Below are 19700 nucleotides of genomic sequence, written 5' to 3'. Positions count from 1 at the left end.
ATCCTGCTTTCTGGTCCGGAGCACTGACTGTGTAAAAGAAAGGACGTCAACTCCGAGTCTGGAGAATGAAGCCGATGCAGAAGTTCGTTAAACTTGCTTTCTCTCGAATGACCATCATGGTGACTCCACGGGTTGCAAAAATAAGTCCGATTATATTTAATTCTATGGGAAAATGACCCTACCTGTCACTTGATTTGTTACCTCCGTAAACGTTTTCATTACGTGTTTATGGTCTGAATCACAGTTCAGTTGAAGATGCACCTTGCTAACCAAGCTAGCGCTAGTGCTAGCGTTAGCTGATAACTTAGCGATTGCTATGCTAACGGTACCTGGCCCCGCTGGGCTGATAACCTTTGTCAACCTGGGTTAGCCCGTGGAGGTGTTCAGTCAAAGCCCAATAAAAAGGTGAATTTAATGGACGTTAATCTAACGACGTTTGGTTTGTGTTTCTCCACATGTGACCCAGTTTAAGTGATCTGCGTTAGTCTAATGCGCAGCGTTAATGTTGGTTAATACATTGTCCATCAAGACGTCGTGATAGTTCAAGTTAAGATAACGTGACGTATAAAAATGTGTAGACAAATATTTGTCATGTAGAATATTGTTCATTTAACAGTCAAACCAGTCCTCAACTGAAGCAGACATTCATGCACCTATCCTGACAGCTGATCGATATTTGTGATTAACTGTGATCCACCGCATCTTAACTCAAGTGTTTGTGTTTTATTGTCATTTGAAAGGTTTCCACACTGTGAAAACTGAGTGATCTGTGCCAACAGAAGGAGGACCTCATGTACAGAGCAGCCCATTTGTTTCCATTCATCTGGTTGTGGAGAAGGGAGACTGCATGGACATCCTTAGTTTTCTAATGTGCTGTGATGATGATGATGGTAGAAAACCTCTCCCAGTTCAGCTTCCTCTGATGAAATGACAGACTAACTGCTGATGAGTTTGTTTATTATTCTCTGTCTTCAGGATTCACAGGTTCAGTTTCTTACCTGAAACTTCTTTTCTGCTGTTGTTGACAGGTGATGGTAGCAACACTTTTAAGATCAGAATTTATAAATATTAAACTGTGATTAAGTGATGGATCATCTCTAGCACTGTCACCACCTCCACAGGTGAAAGTATTTACAGATTAACATTAGAATGTTTTATGATCCTTCACTGTCAGTGTTGTCGGACAGCAACATTTAAATATTTCTAGTATTTATGTTGTTGATTAAAGCTAACATAGAAAAAGTCACACAGTGCTGTACATGTTACTATTGTGAAAATTCATACCAGATGTGTTCTATAAGTTAAAGCAAGAGCTTCATAAATTACTTTATTGGACATTATAAACTACATTAATTTAAACAATTTACAACACTGGAAACATGTCTAAAATAGATTAATTAAATGGTGTACAATTTACAATCAACCATTTAAAATCAATAAATAGTTGTCGATTAAGTTAAAGCTGAATTTTGCTGTCATATGTAAGTTTGTTTAAAAAAAGAAGTAGGTGAATCAACAGTGGAACAGAATTTAAAAACAAGTATAATCATTATTCATCATGAGTCCTAATGTGTGAGACAGTTCATATTTATTTGCTCCAGTAACAATCTCCCTCTAAATAAGTGATGCTGTTGGAACAGCACACTGATATTAACTATAATGGCTGAAGACTATGAAATATGAACTCTAATGTTTTAAATTATTGACAGTTTGTTACAGCTACAGTGGAGTCCAAAAGTAATGTGATTGTATGTCTGACATGGGGCAGAGAGTGTAATACGACAGTGAGGGTGTAGGGAACAAGGAAGAGCACAGCTGATCAGACTGAACAATGTTATGGCCACAAGTGTTACATTAAAAAATACTATATTATCATGTAAGACACTGTGTTTATGTTTGGGAAGAGAAGATCTTCATGTGTGGATACTGCAGGTTGTTGAAGAAAAGTCCTTAGTTTCAAGTTTGCTGTAGTGATGTAAGTTTATTGGTATCCCAGGATACGGTGAGCCAACTGACACAGAGCGGGTCTGAGGCAGTAGACTGACCCAGAGTGAAGGGCAGGGGGACAGTTATACAGTTGAAGACAAAGGGATAGACAATTGTATTTGGTCAGACAGGATAACAAGTTGGAAAGGAGGTTAGAAGCAAAACGTAACGTTCTCTAGAGGTCTTGCAATGTAACACCTAGGTTCAAGTTATCAAGGGGGTAGGAGGGGCTCTTAGGCTGGATCAGCATATCCACAGGTAGGGCAGGAAGAGCCCTTGGACTGAATCAACATATCTACAGGTAAGATGTTGTTAAGACGATGAAGCCTTGGTGATGTAAGAGGGAAGAAGGGGTGTTCTCCTTGATGAAAGGATCAAGGGGCCAACTCAGTAGGGTTGTAGAGTTGTTCCTAGGTGTCAGCAAGTCACACTGAATACACTGAAGCATGTGTATATTCTTCCTCAAGGTGGAGGTGGTGCAGGGCCTCCATCATTGCTGCAAGAGGTTGTAGGTGTCCCCAAAGATCCAGACCTTGCCTGGATAGAAGAAAAACATAATGGAGAGAAATCATATCAATATCATATTGTAGAGTACAGAGAAAAAGACAACAGAAACCGCACTCTGATTAGATGATCACAGATATCTGAAAATACATTATTCCCTCAGCTTAGTTGTAATAAACAGTCTGCTGAACCGTTTTACATTAAATAACAATAGAATAGAAAGTAATACTCAGTTTGGTGTCATTGTGCAGGTGCACATGTCATGATGGTTCTCAGCTCTCAGTGATGTTCTTTATTCTGACAGAGACAGAATCATTCCAACAGATGTTTTGACTCCTGTCATCAATAATGAAATGAACTAGAGCTGAAAACTAGCCGACTAACACTGAACCAAACTTAATATGAACAAACACGACACACACGTCCGCTGCTCTGCTCTTTAACAGCTCGTCCAGACACGACAGTTCACTGTAATAACGGGATCGTTTAGTGACCGTGACTTACCGACATTGACAACCCGCTGTCTCTGTTAACACTAAGGTCGGTGACGTCACCTTCGCTTTGCAGAACTCATTTTAAAACACGTTATAACATGTTTTCCCTCGGTCTATGGTTTTAATACAAGCGGTTACACCACACAGTTAGCTTACACACAGTAACTTCAGCTAATATTACAAGCTTTCTCCTCATATATGTGATATTTACCAAATGTGGACATGTATGCAATTAGCTACTAAGATTATTTTAACACTAAGATATAAAGTTTACCTCGAATTATGAATGCTAACTGTGTTAGCAGCGACTTCGTAGCGCGTATCCAGGAGCCTGCTGCGGTCCGGTAGCAGGTGTAGGCGGCCGTGCAGAGCAAAGACTCTCTACAGTTGTTCTTGTTATTACAGCCTGTTGCTGCACAAAGCTCGGGCATTTTAACACTAACTGATGGATTACCTGTCCCTGTCGGAGCAGAGAGGAGGAGCCTCCGACTCCACGGCTTCTCCTATTGGTGCAGCAATGACCCTTTCAGCCCTCACCACAGCTGTTGCCGTTTGAGCATCAGAGGAAGAGAGTTTAAGAGCCCGGCCCGCACATCATTAGTGGCGGCTGACATGATAGGCAGCTCGCCTCTGTACCGCCTTTGTGAACATTTGTGTGTAATTTGTGATTTGGTTTGAGATGCTGGTGTTGATTGTTGGGGACTGGGCTAGGTTTAAAATTCTGATTGCGCATCACACCCTTAGAAAAAGACTGTTGGACACATTAGGAACAGGGGCGCTGATTCTAGTGTTTTTGGGTTGGTTAGAATCGCATAGTTAGGCTCTTTGTTGGCGCCTGTTCCCCTACTTCAGTTATCCTCTTGCCTTGTTTGTATTTATGTTTACATATTTACCCTCCATGTTAGGCAATAAATTAAATCAGTAAATTTGATTGAGCAATAACACCTGGTTTTATGTTGCTTCCCTTTTCCCCTAGCTGGGTCAGAACAAAGACTGCCGAAATACGGCGACTGGTAAGACAGCCCATGACTACATATACGGACACCAGAATCAACATGGCAGCAGTGAACTGACACCTGGCTCTGTGAGCAGTCCGTGGTCAGTAAGTGAAATTCTGGGTGAGTAAAATTTCCCGGGCTGTTGTATCTTCTTTGCTTGCAGAAATCAACTGCCTGGTACTGGATGCGAGTCCCACAGCGTCGGAGGTTTTACTTTCTCAGCAAAGTGGTTCCACAAAGGGTTTATATCTTGATGCTTCATGTGAACAGTGCAACATCTACTGGCCTGAATGCAAAATGGGCAAATATCACAGATTTTATGTAAGTATAAGGGAAAGCATGATTGTATTTTATATCCCATGCATAGATTGATATACCGTAAAAGTAAATCAAAATGTTTTGTATGCATCAAATGTGTTAATATCAGTCAAGCTCAATGTCCACGTTTTAACTCAACTGTGAAAACTAAGTTGGTTTGCAATGTGGACAATTAACATGTAGCTTTACTTTTTTTAAATGTCAGCTTTGGTGGTTGTGCTGTAAAGGTGCAATATAAGATGTGGCCAGAACTTTATTTTAAAAAAATAAATAAAATAAATGAATTGACACTATCAACCATGTGTGAAGCAGCCACAGTGACGATGTCATGATCAAGACATCATCTGTTGTATTTCAGTTATCTACTGAAATGCGCATGCGCACCAGCCAGCCCCGACCTGTCCTGTGTTGTGATACCACTTTGTGACGCTAGACGCTGTGTGAGTCGGTGGCGCGTCAAGTCTGCTCTCAGTCCCACGAAGAAGAACAACTTCCAGCAGCTCGAGGTTAGTATCACAGAAACACAGGAATGGCTGAACCTCCTAAAAGGCGATATTCATCTGCATCCTGAAGGACCGCTCCCGACAAGAAACCACGTTCAACGGCAAAGAAAAGAAGCAACACGAGTAAATCTCGATGTGGCTTTCCACCGCTGGAGACGGCTCCTGAGAGGAAAGAGATGCGGTTTGATGCCGAGCTCGCAACTTTCCTGTTAGCCCGGTGAGTAGCTTCAATGTTGGCTATGTAGCTAAGAGTATAATCAGTGCAACGACTGACAAACATTTCAGGTGGTGATATTGAGGTTGTCGACAGACGTTTTAGCGGTTTACTAGGCTTGTGTCTGTTGCTCTCGGCTGTTGTACAGCTAGTGACGTCAGTAACTTTAGGCTCATTTTGTAACTGATGACTGTAACTTGAGATTGTATGGAGCCAGTAGACCGAGTGAATACACGTCAATCGGTTCACCATGTTGTAACCACTTTACATTACTGTTAGGAGATCAGCCATGACTGAAAGTGAACTAGGTTTTTACATTTCTCAGGAGATTTCAGCATCCCTCTGTCTTTTTCAGGACCTGAGCCAGTACAGATGCAATACCGCCTCTACCTGTCTCACCAACGGCAGAGAGTCAAGACACTGTCTAGGTGAGTAACATGCTATCATTCTCTTTGAAAAGTAAGACTTGTCCATAACACTGATTAAATCAGTCCCACAGTGTAAACATGTTCATACTGCTGATTCTTAATGAGTACACGACTGTTTATGTATTTTAAAGTCCATATTTGTACTACTGTTTGTTGGTTATATTGTGTGTGTGTGTACATTGAATTCTTATCACACTTGGTTGTTTCCGCTTGATTTTCTTGCATTTACATTTCATGATATTCATACAGTATTTATATTTGCATATTCATATCTATCCTGATTATTGCACACATGAATATAAAGAACTTATATGATCTAAAGAAATTGTCCTATCACATGTTTGTCTGTATCAGGACCAGAAGTCCAGTCTAATCTCCACCAATGATGGACCGGCACCTGCCTTTTCCTCTGCATTTGGCCTCATCAGTTATCAACCACATTACATCAACATCTTGAGGTATTATCCCTGCACATGACAGATATTGTCTATACTGTGATCTTTTGCATATTCCCCTAATCGATACCTTTTGCGCTTCTCGCCCAGCAGGAGTTTTGTGATTCTAAAACACTTTTGTACATAGTTGTGTAGTATGGGATTTTTTTTTTTTTTTTTTTTTTTAAATTTACATGTAAATGTATGCAATTTGTTAAGATATTATTCATAAAGTCTCTTTTCTTTGGAACGAGGATATGCTAAATAACTTTTTTTTTTTTTTTTTTTTTTTAAATTGATGATTTGTGCATCTTTTATGTTGTGAAGTCCTTAGAATGCTTGAAAAACATTTCATAGTGAAAAGAGGAGCTGCTTGACATGTTGTTTTTTGTTTTCATAGGGTTGGCAGAATCCTCCTCAGGCTGGAACCATACCTTTGCAGCCCCCCGAAAGCAAGAAATGGTAAGTCATGCGCATGGATTTAAACAACAAAATGTTACAATGAGTTAAAATGATTCTGTTAACATTTATATTAATGATGGATTTCACTCTAGATTACAAAGCAGGTCTGTAATGTGTTTGAAATTACCCTCAATAATACACTGAATAATTTTTGCATTTGTAAAAAGAAACAAGACTTTTGTTAATGAAACCAAACAAATGTCCAGTGGTGAAGTAATGTAGATACAATGTGAAAGACAGTTTGTGTAAAATTTTGCACTCAAGTTCCCACACAGTGTGACACTGAAGTTACAAGTAGAATTTTGAGCCTATTTTAACAGCTTATATTTTGTGTAATTGCATTTCCACACCCAGTTAAACATTTAAGATGAGTTAAAATGATATTGTGGTTATTAAATTTAAGTCGTCATATGGAAATCAGAAAACAACGTGGATGTGATTATTGATATTTGGCTTGAATATTACAATTAAAATACTTGTTTGGAAACTTGCTGTCTCTGATTTGTTGTTAAGGAACTTATTTTGATGTAGTGAGGAATTACTTGGTAACAACTGTTTATCAATTCACCAACCAAAGGTCTATAAATAGTAAACTACCAGTTAAACCACAACCAGGTAAGGTGTAACACAGCCTGTTTTATGCTGAGAAATGTGTGTGTTAGTTAGCAGATGGGTTTTTTTTATTTTTTTTATTTTTTATTTTTTTTTAAAACTGTTGGCTGTAACTGTGTACCTGGGCTCAAATTAGGGTCAATATGATTTTGAGCTTGTAAAGTGATGTTGACAAATAAATTCCAATGTTTGTAGTTGTAAATCAACCTTTGTAAACCTGTAAAATAAATCTGCAGGAGAAATTCATGTTTGTGTATGTGAAACAATTGCACTTGTGTCAAAGAGAATTGTATTTGTTGAAAGTCTGAATCAAAACTCAACAAATGATCAATGTTAAAGAGACACTGTAACAGAAGAAATTGATTTGTCAACATCTGTGTTGTGATAAAGAGCAGAAAACAGTAAAACTCTGGTCAAAAGTTCCCACAGTGTGACACTGAAGTGACAAGGATCAAAATTTGTACTTGTCAGTGTCACACACTGGGAATCTTGCACACTGAGTTTTACAGTTTTCAGCTGTTTATCTCTGTACACAGACGTCCACAAAGCATTTCTTCATTCCTTTGTGTCTTTGTTTACCTCACCACTGATCATTTGTTGAGTTTTGATCCCAACCCAGTCTCCAACAAATAGAAATGTCTTTGCCAACAAGCACAATTTGTTTTCACATACTGCAAACTGTTGAATTGCTCAGAAGTCCAGATTTTATTTTTCATGGTTTAGACAAAGTTTTGATGTTAGGCAACTCGCAAATATTGGAATTTTGGTAACGATTCTTTATAAGCTCAAATACATTTTGAGCCTAAGTTGTGAACCAGGGGGCTAAGTCGGGGGCTAAAGTCGGGGGCTAACGTCGGCGGCTAAGTCGGGGGCTAGTCGGGGGCAAGTGGGGGGCTATAGTCGGACGGGAGTGTAGGCTGCGGGCTCAGGATCGGCGGGCTAAGTCCGAGGGCCTAAAGTCGGGGGGCTAAGTCGGGGAGCTAAGTCGGGGGCTAAGTTGGTCGGGGGCTAAGTCGGGGCGGGCTAAGTCAGTTCCATAGGTTTAACGGGCCAAAATGCTGTGCTGGGGGGGCGCGGGGCTAGCCGCCGGGACGGCTAGCCCGTGCTTGCGGACGCAATGCCTGTGCTGGGGGGCGCGGGCTAGCCGCCCGGCGCTGAGCCGCTGCTTGCTGGGCGGCAATGCATGTGCTGGGGGGCGCCCGGCTAGCCGCTCTGGGCGGCTAGCCCTGCTTGCTAGGGCGTCTATTATGTCTGTGCTTGGGGGGCGCGGATAAGCCGCGCGGGGGCTAAGCCCTGCTTGCTGGGCGCAATGCCCTTGTGCTGGGGGGCCGCGCGGGCTAGCCGCCGGGTGCGGAGCTAGGCCCTGCTTGCTGCGCGCAATGCCTGTGCTGGGCGGGCGCGGGCTTAAGACGCCGGGCGGCTATGCCCTGCGGCTGGGGGCGCAATGGCCTGTGCGCTGGGGGGGCGCGGGGCTAGATGCGGCGTTTTCGGTGTATTGGTGTTAGCAGTTAGCAGCTAGCATTAGCAGCTAGCATTAGCAGCTAGCATTAGCATTAGCATTTTTTTTTTTGTTTTATTCTCTATTGGTGAAAACATGGACAAGCAGAACACAGGGGGGTGGGCGCTAGCTTGTTAGCATTAACAGCTAGCATTAGCTTTTTTTTAATTGATTCTTTATTGGTGAAAAAAACATGGACAAGCAGAATGTGGGGTGGGGGCTAGCTTGCTAGCATTAGCAGCTAGCGTTAGCGTTAGCATTTTTTTTATTGATTCTTTATTGGTGAAAAAACATGGACAAGCAGAACGTGGGGTGGATGCTAGCTTGCTAGCATTAGCAGCTAGCATTAGCATTAGCATTTTTTTTATTCTCTTTTGGTGAAAAGACATGGACAAGCAGAACACCGGGGGTGGGGGCTAGCTTGCTAGCATTAGCAGCTAGCATTAGCGTTAGCATTTTTTTTAATTCTCTATTGGTGAAAAGACATGGACAAGCAGAACTAGGGGGTGGGTGCTAGCTTGTTAGCATTAGCAGCTAGCAATAGCATTAGCATTTTTTATTTGATTCTTTATTGTTGAAAAAAATATGGACAAGCAGAACATGGGGTGGGGGCTAGCTTGTTAGCATTAGCAGTTAGCATTAGCATTTTTTTTATTTTATTCTTTATTGGTTAAAAAACTTAGACAATCAGAACATGTGACTGTTGGTGGAAAGACTGTGGAGGGAAGAGAAGACCGACAACGTTTTTTATCTTCGTTTATAACTTTTAATTGACATTTATTATATTTGATTTGTTGCATTTGGAGTGGTGTTTGTGTCACCTGATGTCTCATGATGATGTCAGTCCAGTGTTCCCTCTCTTTTAGCTCTGTATTTGGTCTCCACCAGCTCCTGAGGGAAATCTGTCTCTTTAGCTTCTTATTGCTCCATATGTTCAGCAGCTGCTCTCGGACCGTGTCTGTCTGCTGTTTGCTGCTGAGGAGGTCGTGGACAGTGCATCGTGTGCTGTGGTGCAGTGGATGGATGGGCATCGGTTGAGAAAACTAAGGTCATCACATGACTCACTATCACAGGGTGAGGAGCCCTGGAGAGAGATTATCAGTTTCACCTGTACCTCAAGTTCCATTAGTTAGTTTATGATAAGTTTATTGCGCTACAGTGACAGTGGTATTACAAGATGAGACGGACAGTTCAGGACATCTAGCTCCAGTTACACAGTGAACCTTTCTAAGATAGTCTGCAGTTACTTACCTCTGCCACATTAACCCTATTACTGTTCTGTTCAAAGAAATGCATTTCATTAAGTGTTGCTGTATATTGGGTAATCTTGAAATAAAGGGCTGATTTGTTTTAGCACTTGTGTCCTTGAGTTCTATTTTTAATTCATATATATGTATTATGTGAACCTGGATGAAACTAATGAAGTATAATGGAACAGGCCTGCAGTAAATCCTCCTTCATGAGGATTATAATGTTCAGTATTTACTGAATCTGTTTGAGAAGTGTTGGTCTATTTTAATGGTCATTGTGGAGGCTGTGATTGTTGTTGTGGGCTTTTTGAGGGACAGCTGCAGTGACTGAGGTCAGAGTCAGGATGAGTCTCTACGACATGAATGAAGCTGAAAGTAACGTCCTTTGTGCAGATTGAAACGAGAGGAGTGAAATACAAGCGCCAAGCAGCAGGAACATTCAAAATTTCTCCAGGAATTTCTTGTACTTTTAATGTCATCCTCTACCGGCGCAATCTTCCTTGATTGTGCTCGCTACTCGCTACATATTTTTATTGATCCGTTAATGCACGCTTTGTTTGTTTTGGTTTGTCAGAGACCTCCAAAGTAGGATCCATCGCATGACTGCGTTTCACCAATCAAATGCAGTCACTGGTGACGTTTGACTGCGTTTCACCAATCAAACAGAGCCAGGCGGTCACATGACTAACTGCACACGAACTTTCACCGGCAAACACAGGCAGCAAAGAAGCAGAACACAATGGCAACAACTAGCGCTTCGCGACAATTTTAATGTATTATTATTTAATTTATTATTGTTTTAGTTGCTTAAGAGATATTCTTGGCTCTGAATTTGTTCATCGCTATTTTTATGTTTTTGTGCATTATTTGTTGCCGTCATCATTAAACGAATAGGTTACTCATCAGTTACTCAGTACTTGAGTAGTTTTTTCACAACATACTTTTTACTTTTACTCAAGTAAATATTTTGGTGACTACTCTTTACTTTTACTTGAGAAATAAAATTCTAAAGTAGCAGTACTCTTACTTGAGTACAATTTCTGGCTACTCTACCCACCTCTGGTCATCACTTTGTGTCTTGTTTTGCATTTTTTTGTGTCTCTTTTCAGCCATTTTACGTCTCTGTTTTATGTCTCTTTATGGTCATTTTGCATCTATTTGTACTCGTCTTTTGTAATTTACACCACGACAGCACAATGTTGACTAATTCACATTCTGTATTATCACAAAATCTTGGTGTCTTATCGTGGGGACCAGTGTCACAGTCTGTTTTTAACATCAGGGTTTCCTGCAGTGTTTAATAGCACAGGTGAGCTAACTCACCTGAAGACCATCTCCATTTCAAAATAAGTGCAGTTTAATTTAATGAATGAATGAAGCTGGTATAAAGTATAAAATGTCCAGAAAGGTCAGCAAGGGCTCAAAAGCAAATCTCTGACCTTAATTACATTTCCTTCAGTAATATAGTCAAGTTGAACATTGTCTCTTAAAGTGACAGTACAGGAGAGGATTAGGGCCATATGTGAATTTTATTTTTTATTTTATTTTTAGAATTCTGACTTTAACTTTAATTCTGAGGGGAAAAAAATCACATAAGGCCCTAATGCAAAAAATAAGTATGAAGCTCTCACGTACTGACTTGAAAAGTCTGAAAATATAGAAGCACATGAAATGAAAACTTGTTCTCGGACGCGGCTTTAATTTTGAAAGTCCAAGTCGGAAGTGTTCGTTTTAAACTCTGGTGTCTTTCACACACTCCTCAGCCTCTAACACACACAAACACACACTCATTTATCGCTCCTTGGTCAGACCTGTGAGATCCAGCGGGAAGAAGAGACGTCGACTCAAAACTCAAACATGTAAGTTTGACACTTTATTTAATTAAACTCGCACAAAATAAAAAACATTTAAACTCGCAAGTTTCAAAGTTCTCTGGGCGTTGCCAAACCGCGTTAAAACATCCATCAATTTAACGAGTTTTTGTTCATCATTAAAACAGACGCGATGTGAAATTTAATTCGTGACTCTTTTGGCAAACGTCGTGAGTTTATCTACTTTTCGGCTTCAATGAAACACACACGCCGGCTTTTATTTTTACAACAATAAACCTTAACCATCGGCTCAGCTGTTACCTGTTGAGCTAATGTCGATCCGCACAGCTGCAAGAAGCGGTACCTGAACAGATCCGTGCAACCAGATCACTCCGTTCACCTGTAAATTATATTAGTGTCTATAATATCTGCAGGAGAGAATAAAGAATTGCATATTTTATAATAAAGTTTTTGACGCCGTGTTTTTAATGATGCATCTGCATGAGACACTTTGCACTTAGTTTCACTGCAGGGCTTTGTCAGGCAACATTAGCTGATGAGCTGATAACAGTTAAAATCATTTTTAATTATTTGTATATGCTGGCTCAAAAATGTAATTTCCTGTCTGTGCACATTAACCTCTTCATACCTGAACCGGTAAATCTTAAATACTTATACATCCCAGTGTGTCTGCAGTCTCCAGATGTGTCGGGATGAATTACACAACCAGGTTAAGTCATAGGTTTTTTGTTTTTTAAAGGGCAAGTGCACATTATACAACCTGTGAATAAACCATGAATATGAACATGTAATGATCTGTTTCAGTCAGTAGAATTTAAAAAAAAACTTTTTCACACCATTTCACACTGAGGAGGAGTGAGGAGAAAAGACTGGAGATATTGTTTGGCTGAGTGTCCGGATGTCATATCTGAACCTCTGCCTGTTTAACCTTCTCTTATCAGCTGAGGAACAAGGAACTGATTTCCATAGTGTGACTGTGTGTAATGGACAGGATTAGGTTTGTGTTGCACACTGCAGATCCTCTGAAGCATCTTATACAGAGTTAAAGTTCATCTCGGTGTTTGTGTGAGACCGACAGATAGTGAGAACAGAGTCCTTTTAACTTTGAGGTTTTAAACTAAAGCTGTTTTCACATTGAGGCCCAATGTGCGTAAAGTAAATGACATGACTCAGTCAGTGTCCATTCTTCCTTTTTTCTTTTATTGTGTAAAAGTTCAGGCTTTAAATTGAGTTATTAAATGGATCATCAATTGATTTAATTGGTTGTAAATGTTGTAAAAATGTTAGATATATGACAAAAAATGAAAATCTAAAAATATGTTTGTTTGTTTTTATTGCTCCTTGTCGGAGCCATATTGTTTTCAGGTTGTCCGTCCTGTTCTCGTGGACAAAATATCTCGGTAACGCCTTGAAGGAACATCTTCAAGTTTGGCACAAACATTCACTAGAACTCAGTGATGAACTAATTTGATTTTGTTGGGTAAAGGTTAAAGGTTAAAGATGATGGTGATCTCATAAAAAAAAAAAAAAAGAAAAAAAAGATGTGTAACCACATTTAAAACTTTACTGCACTCGGAGGTTAAAGGACCAACGAAATGGTTCAATTGTTTAATGAATAAAGAGGATTGATGCCGTGAGCAGAGATTAGAGATCAGAGCTGCTCTGTGAGTTTAAGTCTGTGTGTGGCGCTCTCCGTCAGGTTGGGGAGGAGATCAGTGTTTGTGGCTCTGCTCGCTGTGGCTGTTGGAGTTTACCTGCTGCCTTCACCCATAGACCCCAAACCACATGTGTAAGTACAGAGACACACATACACACACACACACACACACACACACACACACACACGCTTGGGTTTAACTATCATAGACACAATAAGTGATACAAGGTTCTTAAAAAAAATATTTGCCCCTCCAGACTGAAGGGGCCCCCTCCGGCCCTCGAGGGGCCGCTGGCCGTCAACACCCGCCTGCAGAAGGGCCAGAGGCTGTTCACTGGTAAACTACACGGACCAGAATCCTTCACTGCTGATGAGAACGGTGAGTATGCTGGATTTAGTGTGTGTCTGGATCACACATTATTTTGACTCAGGGGTTGGATGGTCTGAATAAAGCTGCAATTAATGATTATTGCCCTTATTGATTAATCTGTGGATTATTTTCATAGTTAATTGATTTCATTATTTTATCTATAAAATGTTGAAGGTGCTTCCAAAATATTCAGTTTGTAATCAGATATGACAGAAAAGCAGCAGCCGGTCACATTTATGAAACTTTAACTAGGAAATAGTTTGAATTTTAGCTTTAGCTTAGACCAAAACGATTAATTGATTATCAAAGTAGTTGCACTTTAAACGACTAATCAATTAATCATTATGGCTTTTGACTTTTGACCTTTGCCTGTGCTCTATGGAAGGTGTTTTGTCCTTCCTTGTTTCCCCCCGTATGTCACATGGAAACCTGGTTTCATAACATGTTTTTCATATTTATTAAGTGTGTGTGTGTGTGTGTGTGTCAGGTAACGTGTACACAGGAACAGTGGATGGGAAGCTGTGGAGGATCGGTCTCGATGACAGCCTCACCCTCGTCACTCAGATGGGACAGAATCTGCCAGAATGTGGTTTGTTTTTTTTCTTCTGTGTTTTTATTCAGAGGCTCCTGCGTCCTGTCTCTATTCCTCCAACACTTCACTTCACACTCAGTTACTAGAAACTAGAAACACATCCTCTCTCCTTTTCAAAATCTGGATGTTTTGGGATGAAAATTGTTAATAACTTAAAATCAAGAGCCTTGAAAAGAACAATTCGGTTGTTTTCTTTGTGATAACAAAATTATCAACATTAGCAGCTGTAATATCTTAAATCACAAAGACATTTGAAAACACACTGAGTATTTTGTGTCTTTGTGGCTGCAGGCAGCAGCACAGACTATGAACCTGTCTGTGGTCGTCCTCATGGTGTTCGTGTGGATCGTCACGGTCAACTGATTGTCGCCGACTCTTATTTTGGGCTGCACAGCGTCGACCCGACGACTGGAGAAAAGACTCTGCTGGTGGCTAATTCACAGGGTATAGTGTGTGTTTGTGCTGGCATGCATGTTAAATAAAGCCCACTTCATAATATGCAAATTAATTCCTTGTTTTTCTCCTCTCTGTCCTCAGGTGCTGATGACGTTCCCTTCGCCTTTCTAAACGGCCTCGAGATTTCCTCCCAAACTGGGATCATCTATTTCACAGACTCTTCCAGTCGCTGGGGACGAAGACACGTCAAACTGGAGGTGAGGTGAAGACAAAGATGGGTCAGTTCAGGGCCGATCGCCTGCATGTCTCAGAGAAATCTTCAGTCACTTGTTTTTTTGGATTAGAAATTTAAAAGAAAAGCTGAGGAGAATCTGAAAGAGTCGAAAAGAGGGTAAGTGAAGTAACTCTGAAAAGTGGTTTTCAAATAGATAATCAAGCAAAGGAAAGCTGATTCAAGCAGGGTTCATTAAGGTTTTTTTTCACTGTTGCTTAGAAACCACAGCTCTCCAAAAACCACATGAGGACACTTCTTTTTACCCGTCCATCTGGCTGCTTTGCCAGAAAAGAGAAAGCTGAGAGTCCATTCAGTTCAACAAATCACAGAGCTCTGCAGATGAGGCTCAAGGAGAGACGGTGTTTACGTGCACTTAAAAACTCACCAGGCTTTTAGCACAACCCTGATTTCTGAATCTGCCATGTAAAAGAAAAACCTGGTTTCCAGTATCCCTATTAATCCATTTAACACTGTCATGACATGGACCCTTTATCACCTATTACATTGTAACTTGCCAGGAAATCTCAGTTGTGTGCAAAGTTGACATTTTGGTTTGAAGGGAGAAGAGAAAAAATCATAATGTGGCCAAAACAGAAAATATTAGGCCTCTGTTGTTCATGAATATGAAAATATATAATTTTCTGTTTAAATTAAAATGTAAATTTCTGATTTAAAAAAGAAAAAAAAAAGAAAAAGAAATGCAGTGCTCTCAACTAGGTTTAACTAAACCAAGTACAGTTAAACTCAACCAAATATAAGCTAAACGAAGCTAAAAGGTCAGTCTTTACAAACAACAAACCAAAACTTAAATAAGCCAAACTAAACTGAAAAGCTAAACTAAGCTAATTGAAGCTAATCAAACACTAACTTTAAACTAGGCAAAGGTAAACTGGTCTAAGCTAAGACCAACTACGCTAACAAGATATTAAAGGAAAGAAAATTAAACTGAAAAGCTGAACTAATGTTAACCTATTACCTTAAAAAGTTAAACTAAGCGAGGATGTACTATACAAAGATAAACTTGGCTAAACCAGACTAAGTTTAACTTAACTAGCAGTTAGGCTAAGATAAATTAAATTAAGATAAAGTAATTGATAAGAAACTAAACTGAATAGCTGAAGTAAACTAAACTGTAAATGAAAATAAGCTATGCTAAACTAAGCTAAGCTTTATTAAAAATAAACTAAGCCAACAAAATATAGTTTCACAAAGATACTTTCACTCAAGATCTTAACTCAAGGTCTACCTACTACTTTCTGTGGACATGTCAACCACATCCTACGGTTACGGTTTGTTGTTTCAGGTGATCGAGATGAACAGCCTTGGCCGTCTCCTCTCCTACGATCCTCAGACAGAAAGTGTGACGGTCCTGTTGGACTCTCTCTACATGCCTAATGGCATCGTCCTGTCACCTGACGAACACTTCCTGCTGCTGGCCGAAACCAGCATCGGACGCATCCTGAGGTACGAACGCACACATGCGCTGCACGTGACACGACGAACATCAGCTACAAACATCAGGACGAATATTCAGTCGACTCTCACTCTATGCTTCAGATATTGGCTGAAGGGCCCGAAGGCTGGTACCAAGGAGATCCTCATGGACAACATGATTGGTTACCCTGACAACATCCGCCTTAGCGACCATGGAACATTCCTGGTTGGCGTAACAACGCCACGGTTCCGGAAGCTCACGCCTCCCTTCCTGGATATGATCGCCCCGTACCCGGCTGTCAAACGCTTCCTGGCCAAGGTCAGCGTGTTTTTCACCCCTTTAAACTGAATATTTGGTATTTAGTATATGATGGATATAATCAGATAGATTTATAGAAAAGATTGAGAAATTATTGGTTAGTTGATTGATGTAGAGAACAACTAGACCAGATGGTAATGGTAATGGCGTGATGGACATGAAATATATTGCTGCATTCAAACCCCAGTGAATATTTATTATTCATTCATTTATTACTGGCAACTTTATTCTTCTTGTATCCTGAGTGGTATATTTGTTTGTTTGCAGACATGTTTCTTTCATGTTTAGCTCACCTGCTGTGAATCTGGATAAATGTCTCAAGGTTGTGTTGCTTAGTATTTTTAAATCCCTCTCTGTTTTACATATAATTAACACCAAATTAATTTTTTATTCCAGGAAACTTCTTAGGAGATTATTTGGAAATTAATCGGAATTTACAGATGTGTAAAATAAAGTGTTAACGTCTTTTTTTTTTTCTCCAAACTTCATCAGTTCTTTTTAATTTCTAGATTGAAATGTATGTTAAAATTTGAATGCTTATTTCTTCTAATTCTTTTCTAAAGAATAGTTATAAAAGTTATAGAGCATATGCACTTTTTAATTCTACCAAAATGTAGATCTCATCGCAGTGGATGAGCATAATCAAGATGAAGGTCTTTTCAGAAATAACCAGCGGACTGTAACTGTATTAAACTTATCTGTGTTTTCCAGGTGATTCCTCTGAGCTTGTACAACCTCCTGCTGCCGCGCTACGCTCTGGTCCTGGAGCTGGGATTGGACGGTGAGCTCGTGGGAACGCTTCACGACCCCGAGGGCCGCCTGACGTGGGCCATCAGCGACGTCTTCCAGCACCGAGGGAGGACGTACCTGGGCAGCACCGACCTGCCCTTCCTGCCCGTCCTGGAGGGGTGGGACAGCTGATCTTTTTTTGTTTTTCTTTCTTCGGACAGTTTAAGGGTCCGTACATGACGAGCAGCTACAAGGAAATTTGTGACGTGTCTGGATTTTACATTTTTAAGGTTTCTAGTCGATATTCACATCTGGAGCGACACGTGGATGCTCTATCAATCAGACCTGGATATTGTGGCTTCAGGTCGGTCTCTGTGGGTCGCCTTGTCACCCAGGAATGATCTGAGAGGTGAACTGAGCATCTAAAGACATTTTTAGAAAAGTCAAATGTCTACGGACTGCGAGTGATGAAATGTCACATTGTAAATGAAGTGAATGTAACTTTTTAGCTCGGAAAACATGAAGCGTGTCAAAATACTGTACATGATGTTGTTCAATTGTAGAAATGATGTTTGTTGAAAGAGCGTGAAGTAATCCAACTGACTGTGAAATAGTAGATGGACACTGTGGCCTTTAATTGACACGATAGTTTGTTTTGTTTGTAAGACACATTGATGTTTAAATGGACTCAGATTAGTGATTTTCTCTTGGTCGTACGAGATGCAGCCTGGACTGAGGAATTTTAAATTCACCCTGGAGATTTGATTTTTAGACCTTGTCAACACAATGAGAATATATACTGTTAACATCACATCAAAAAGTTAGATTTTAAAATAAACATTTTATGTTAAATTCACATTTCCCTGACTTCATTCAAATGTTTATTTTTCTAGCAAACACTCATTAGCCGCAGCTTCTAGACATTTTCTCCGGTTTATTTAATTGTAAACTGACATTTGAAGAAATCTCTTTGGAAGATTGCAACAGGTAATTTTAATTTCTTCATATTTCCTGATATTTGATGAAACGGTTTGTTGATTAATCGAGAAAAGTAATCACTGATCTGTTTTTCTACCATTTAGATGGCGATAAGGAATAAAGGTGAGTACTGGCTTTGGGTTTTAAAAGTTAACAAATGTTCAAATCTTATGCTGAAAAACATCTTTTAAATATGACAAAAAGATCGTTGACATTTTAAATTAAGACAATGGTGGCGAAATAATTACTCTTTTTTGATCTTGAGAATTTCTTTATTTGGACAAAAACACAAGCAAAAAATACATCATCATCATCATCGTCAAAAACTACTTTGAAAAATAAAACTAAAAGGTGCCAAAACAACAGAACAGTTCTGACAGATTGGAAAGTGCATCAGTGAATTGAGACAAAGTGATCGGTTTGTGTTTACGTCGAGTCCTGTGGTGTCAGGACGTTAATCTCAGTGTTCACACATTAAAGTTTTTTTAATTTTTTTTTAATTCAGAACAAACTGCAGAGGAAGAAAGAGCTGTATGAACATTACGATCTGAGAATTACATCAACGGCAGCAGTGGGAACAGGTGGAAATGGCTGATTCACAGGTAACAGCTGGCTTGTTTTGCTTAATTCACAATCAAAATAAACACACAAAAAAATAAAGATTCAGTCCCCCCCCTCCCCGGAAATCTTCCTCAAAAGTCTCCGGATCAAATCTTTGGTCGGATGTTAAACATCTGAGATTTGATCATGTTTTTATAAATTTTTAATGTCGGCGCAAAATATCGGCTTTAAAGGAAAAGTTCAACATATGGGAAATATGTTTATTTGCATTCTTGCTAAGAGATATGATATAAATATGTGGAACCGCTCCTTTCTATTAAAATATATCAGCCTTCAAAAATCCAAAACCCCAGCAAGTCAGGGCCGTAAAAACACTAAGGAAATAACTTTTTAGATTTATTTTGTATAAATGTAATTTATGGCATAAAGATAAAGTGATTTTAAATTTAAAAAGAAAAAAAAATCAGTTCCCTTAAAGTTGAAGGAGGTTGCATGAACATAAAATACATCAATCACACCTTTTTCTATTGTTAACTGTTCAAATTACATATATTTTTGTTTAGCCTTAAAACATTCTCACATACAACCCATTAAACAAAATGAGAATTACTGTTAGAAACATAAATTTCACTCTTAATAAAAAAAAAAAAGAAAAAAACACATTAAAAAACATAACTGATGTAATTTTACCCTGATGATAGAAAATCGACTTTTTGTCAAGATATACATATTTTTCTAGAATTACTGCCTCCTGCTTCCCATTAGGTCGTTAACCTGAAACCAATCTAGTGTTTCTGGATCGGCTCAATGAAATGCTACAAACATGAAATTATTAGTAAAACACTAAGACTGTCAGT

The 19700-nt window shown here is 39.5% G+C and overlaps 1 protein-coding gene across 1 annotated transcript; it reads left to right on the top strand.

The window, feature by feature from the left end:
- The first annotated feature begins 11473 nt into the window (after window positions 1–11473).
- LOC111224955 (adipocyte plasma membrane-associated protein-like) lies at window positions 11474–18160 on the top strand. The gene is made up of 9 exons (XM_022749665.1): window positions 11474–11560; window positions 13233–13322; window positions 13448–13569; window positions 14048–14149; window positions 14444–14596; window positions 14690–14805; window positions 16126–16286; window positions 16380–16575; window positions 17287–18160. Coding segments are annotated over exons 1-9 (1152 nt in total). The 5' UTR covers window positions 11474–11558; the 3' UTR covers window positions 17497–18160.
- The last annotated feature ends 1540 nt before the right edge of the window (window positions 18161–19700 follow it).

This window comes from Seriola dumerili, unplaced genomic scaffold (genome assembly GCF_002260705.1).
Source record: "Seriola dumerili isolate Sdu_G_001 unplaced genomic scaffold, Sdu_1.0 BDQW01000138.1, whole genome shotgun sequence".
NCBI lineage: Eukaryota > Metazoa > Chordata > Actinopteri > Carangiformes > Carangidae > Seriola > Seriola dumerili.
This window is presented reverse-complemented; position numbering and strand designations above follow the sequence as displayed.

Coding starts and splice junctions, on each gene's coding strand:
- LOC111224955 (XM_022749665.1), top strand. Junction 16,287..16,379: donor AGCATCGGACGCATCCTGAG/GTACGAACGCAC, acceptor TCTATGCTTCAG/ATATTGGCTGAAGGGCCCGA. Junction 16,576..17,286: donor TCAAACGCTTCCTGGCCAAG/GTCAGCGTGTTT, acceptor TGTGTTTTCCAG/GTGATTCCTCTGAGCTTGTA.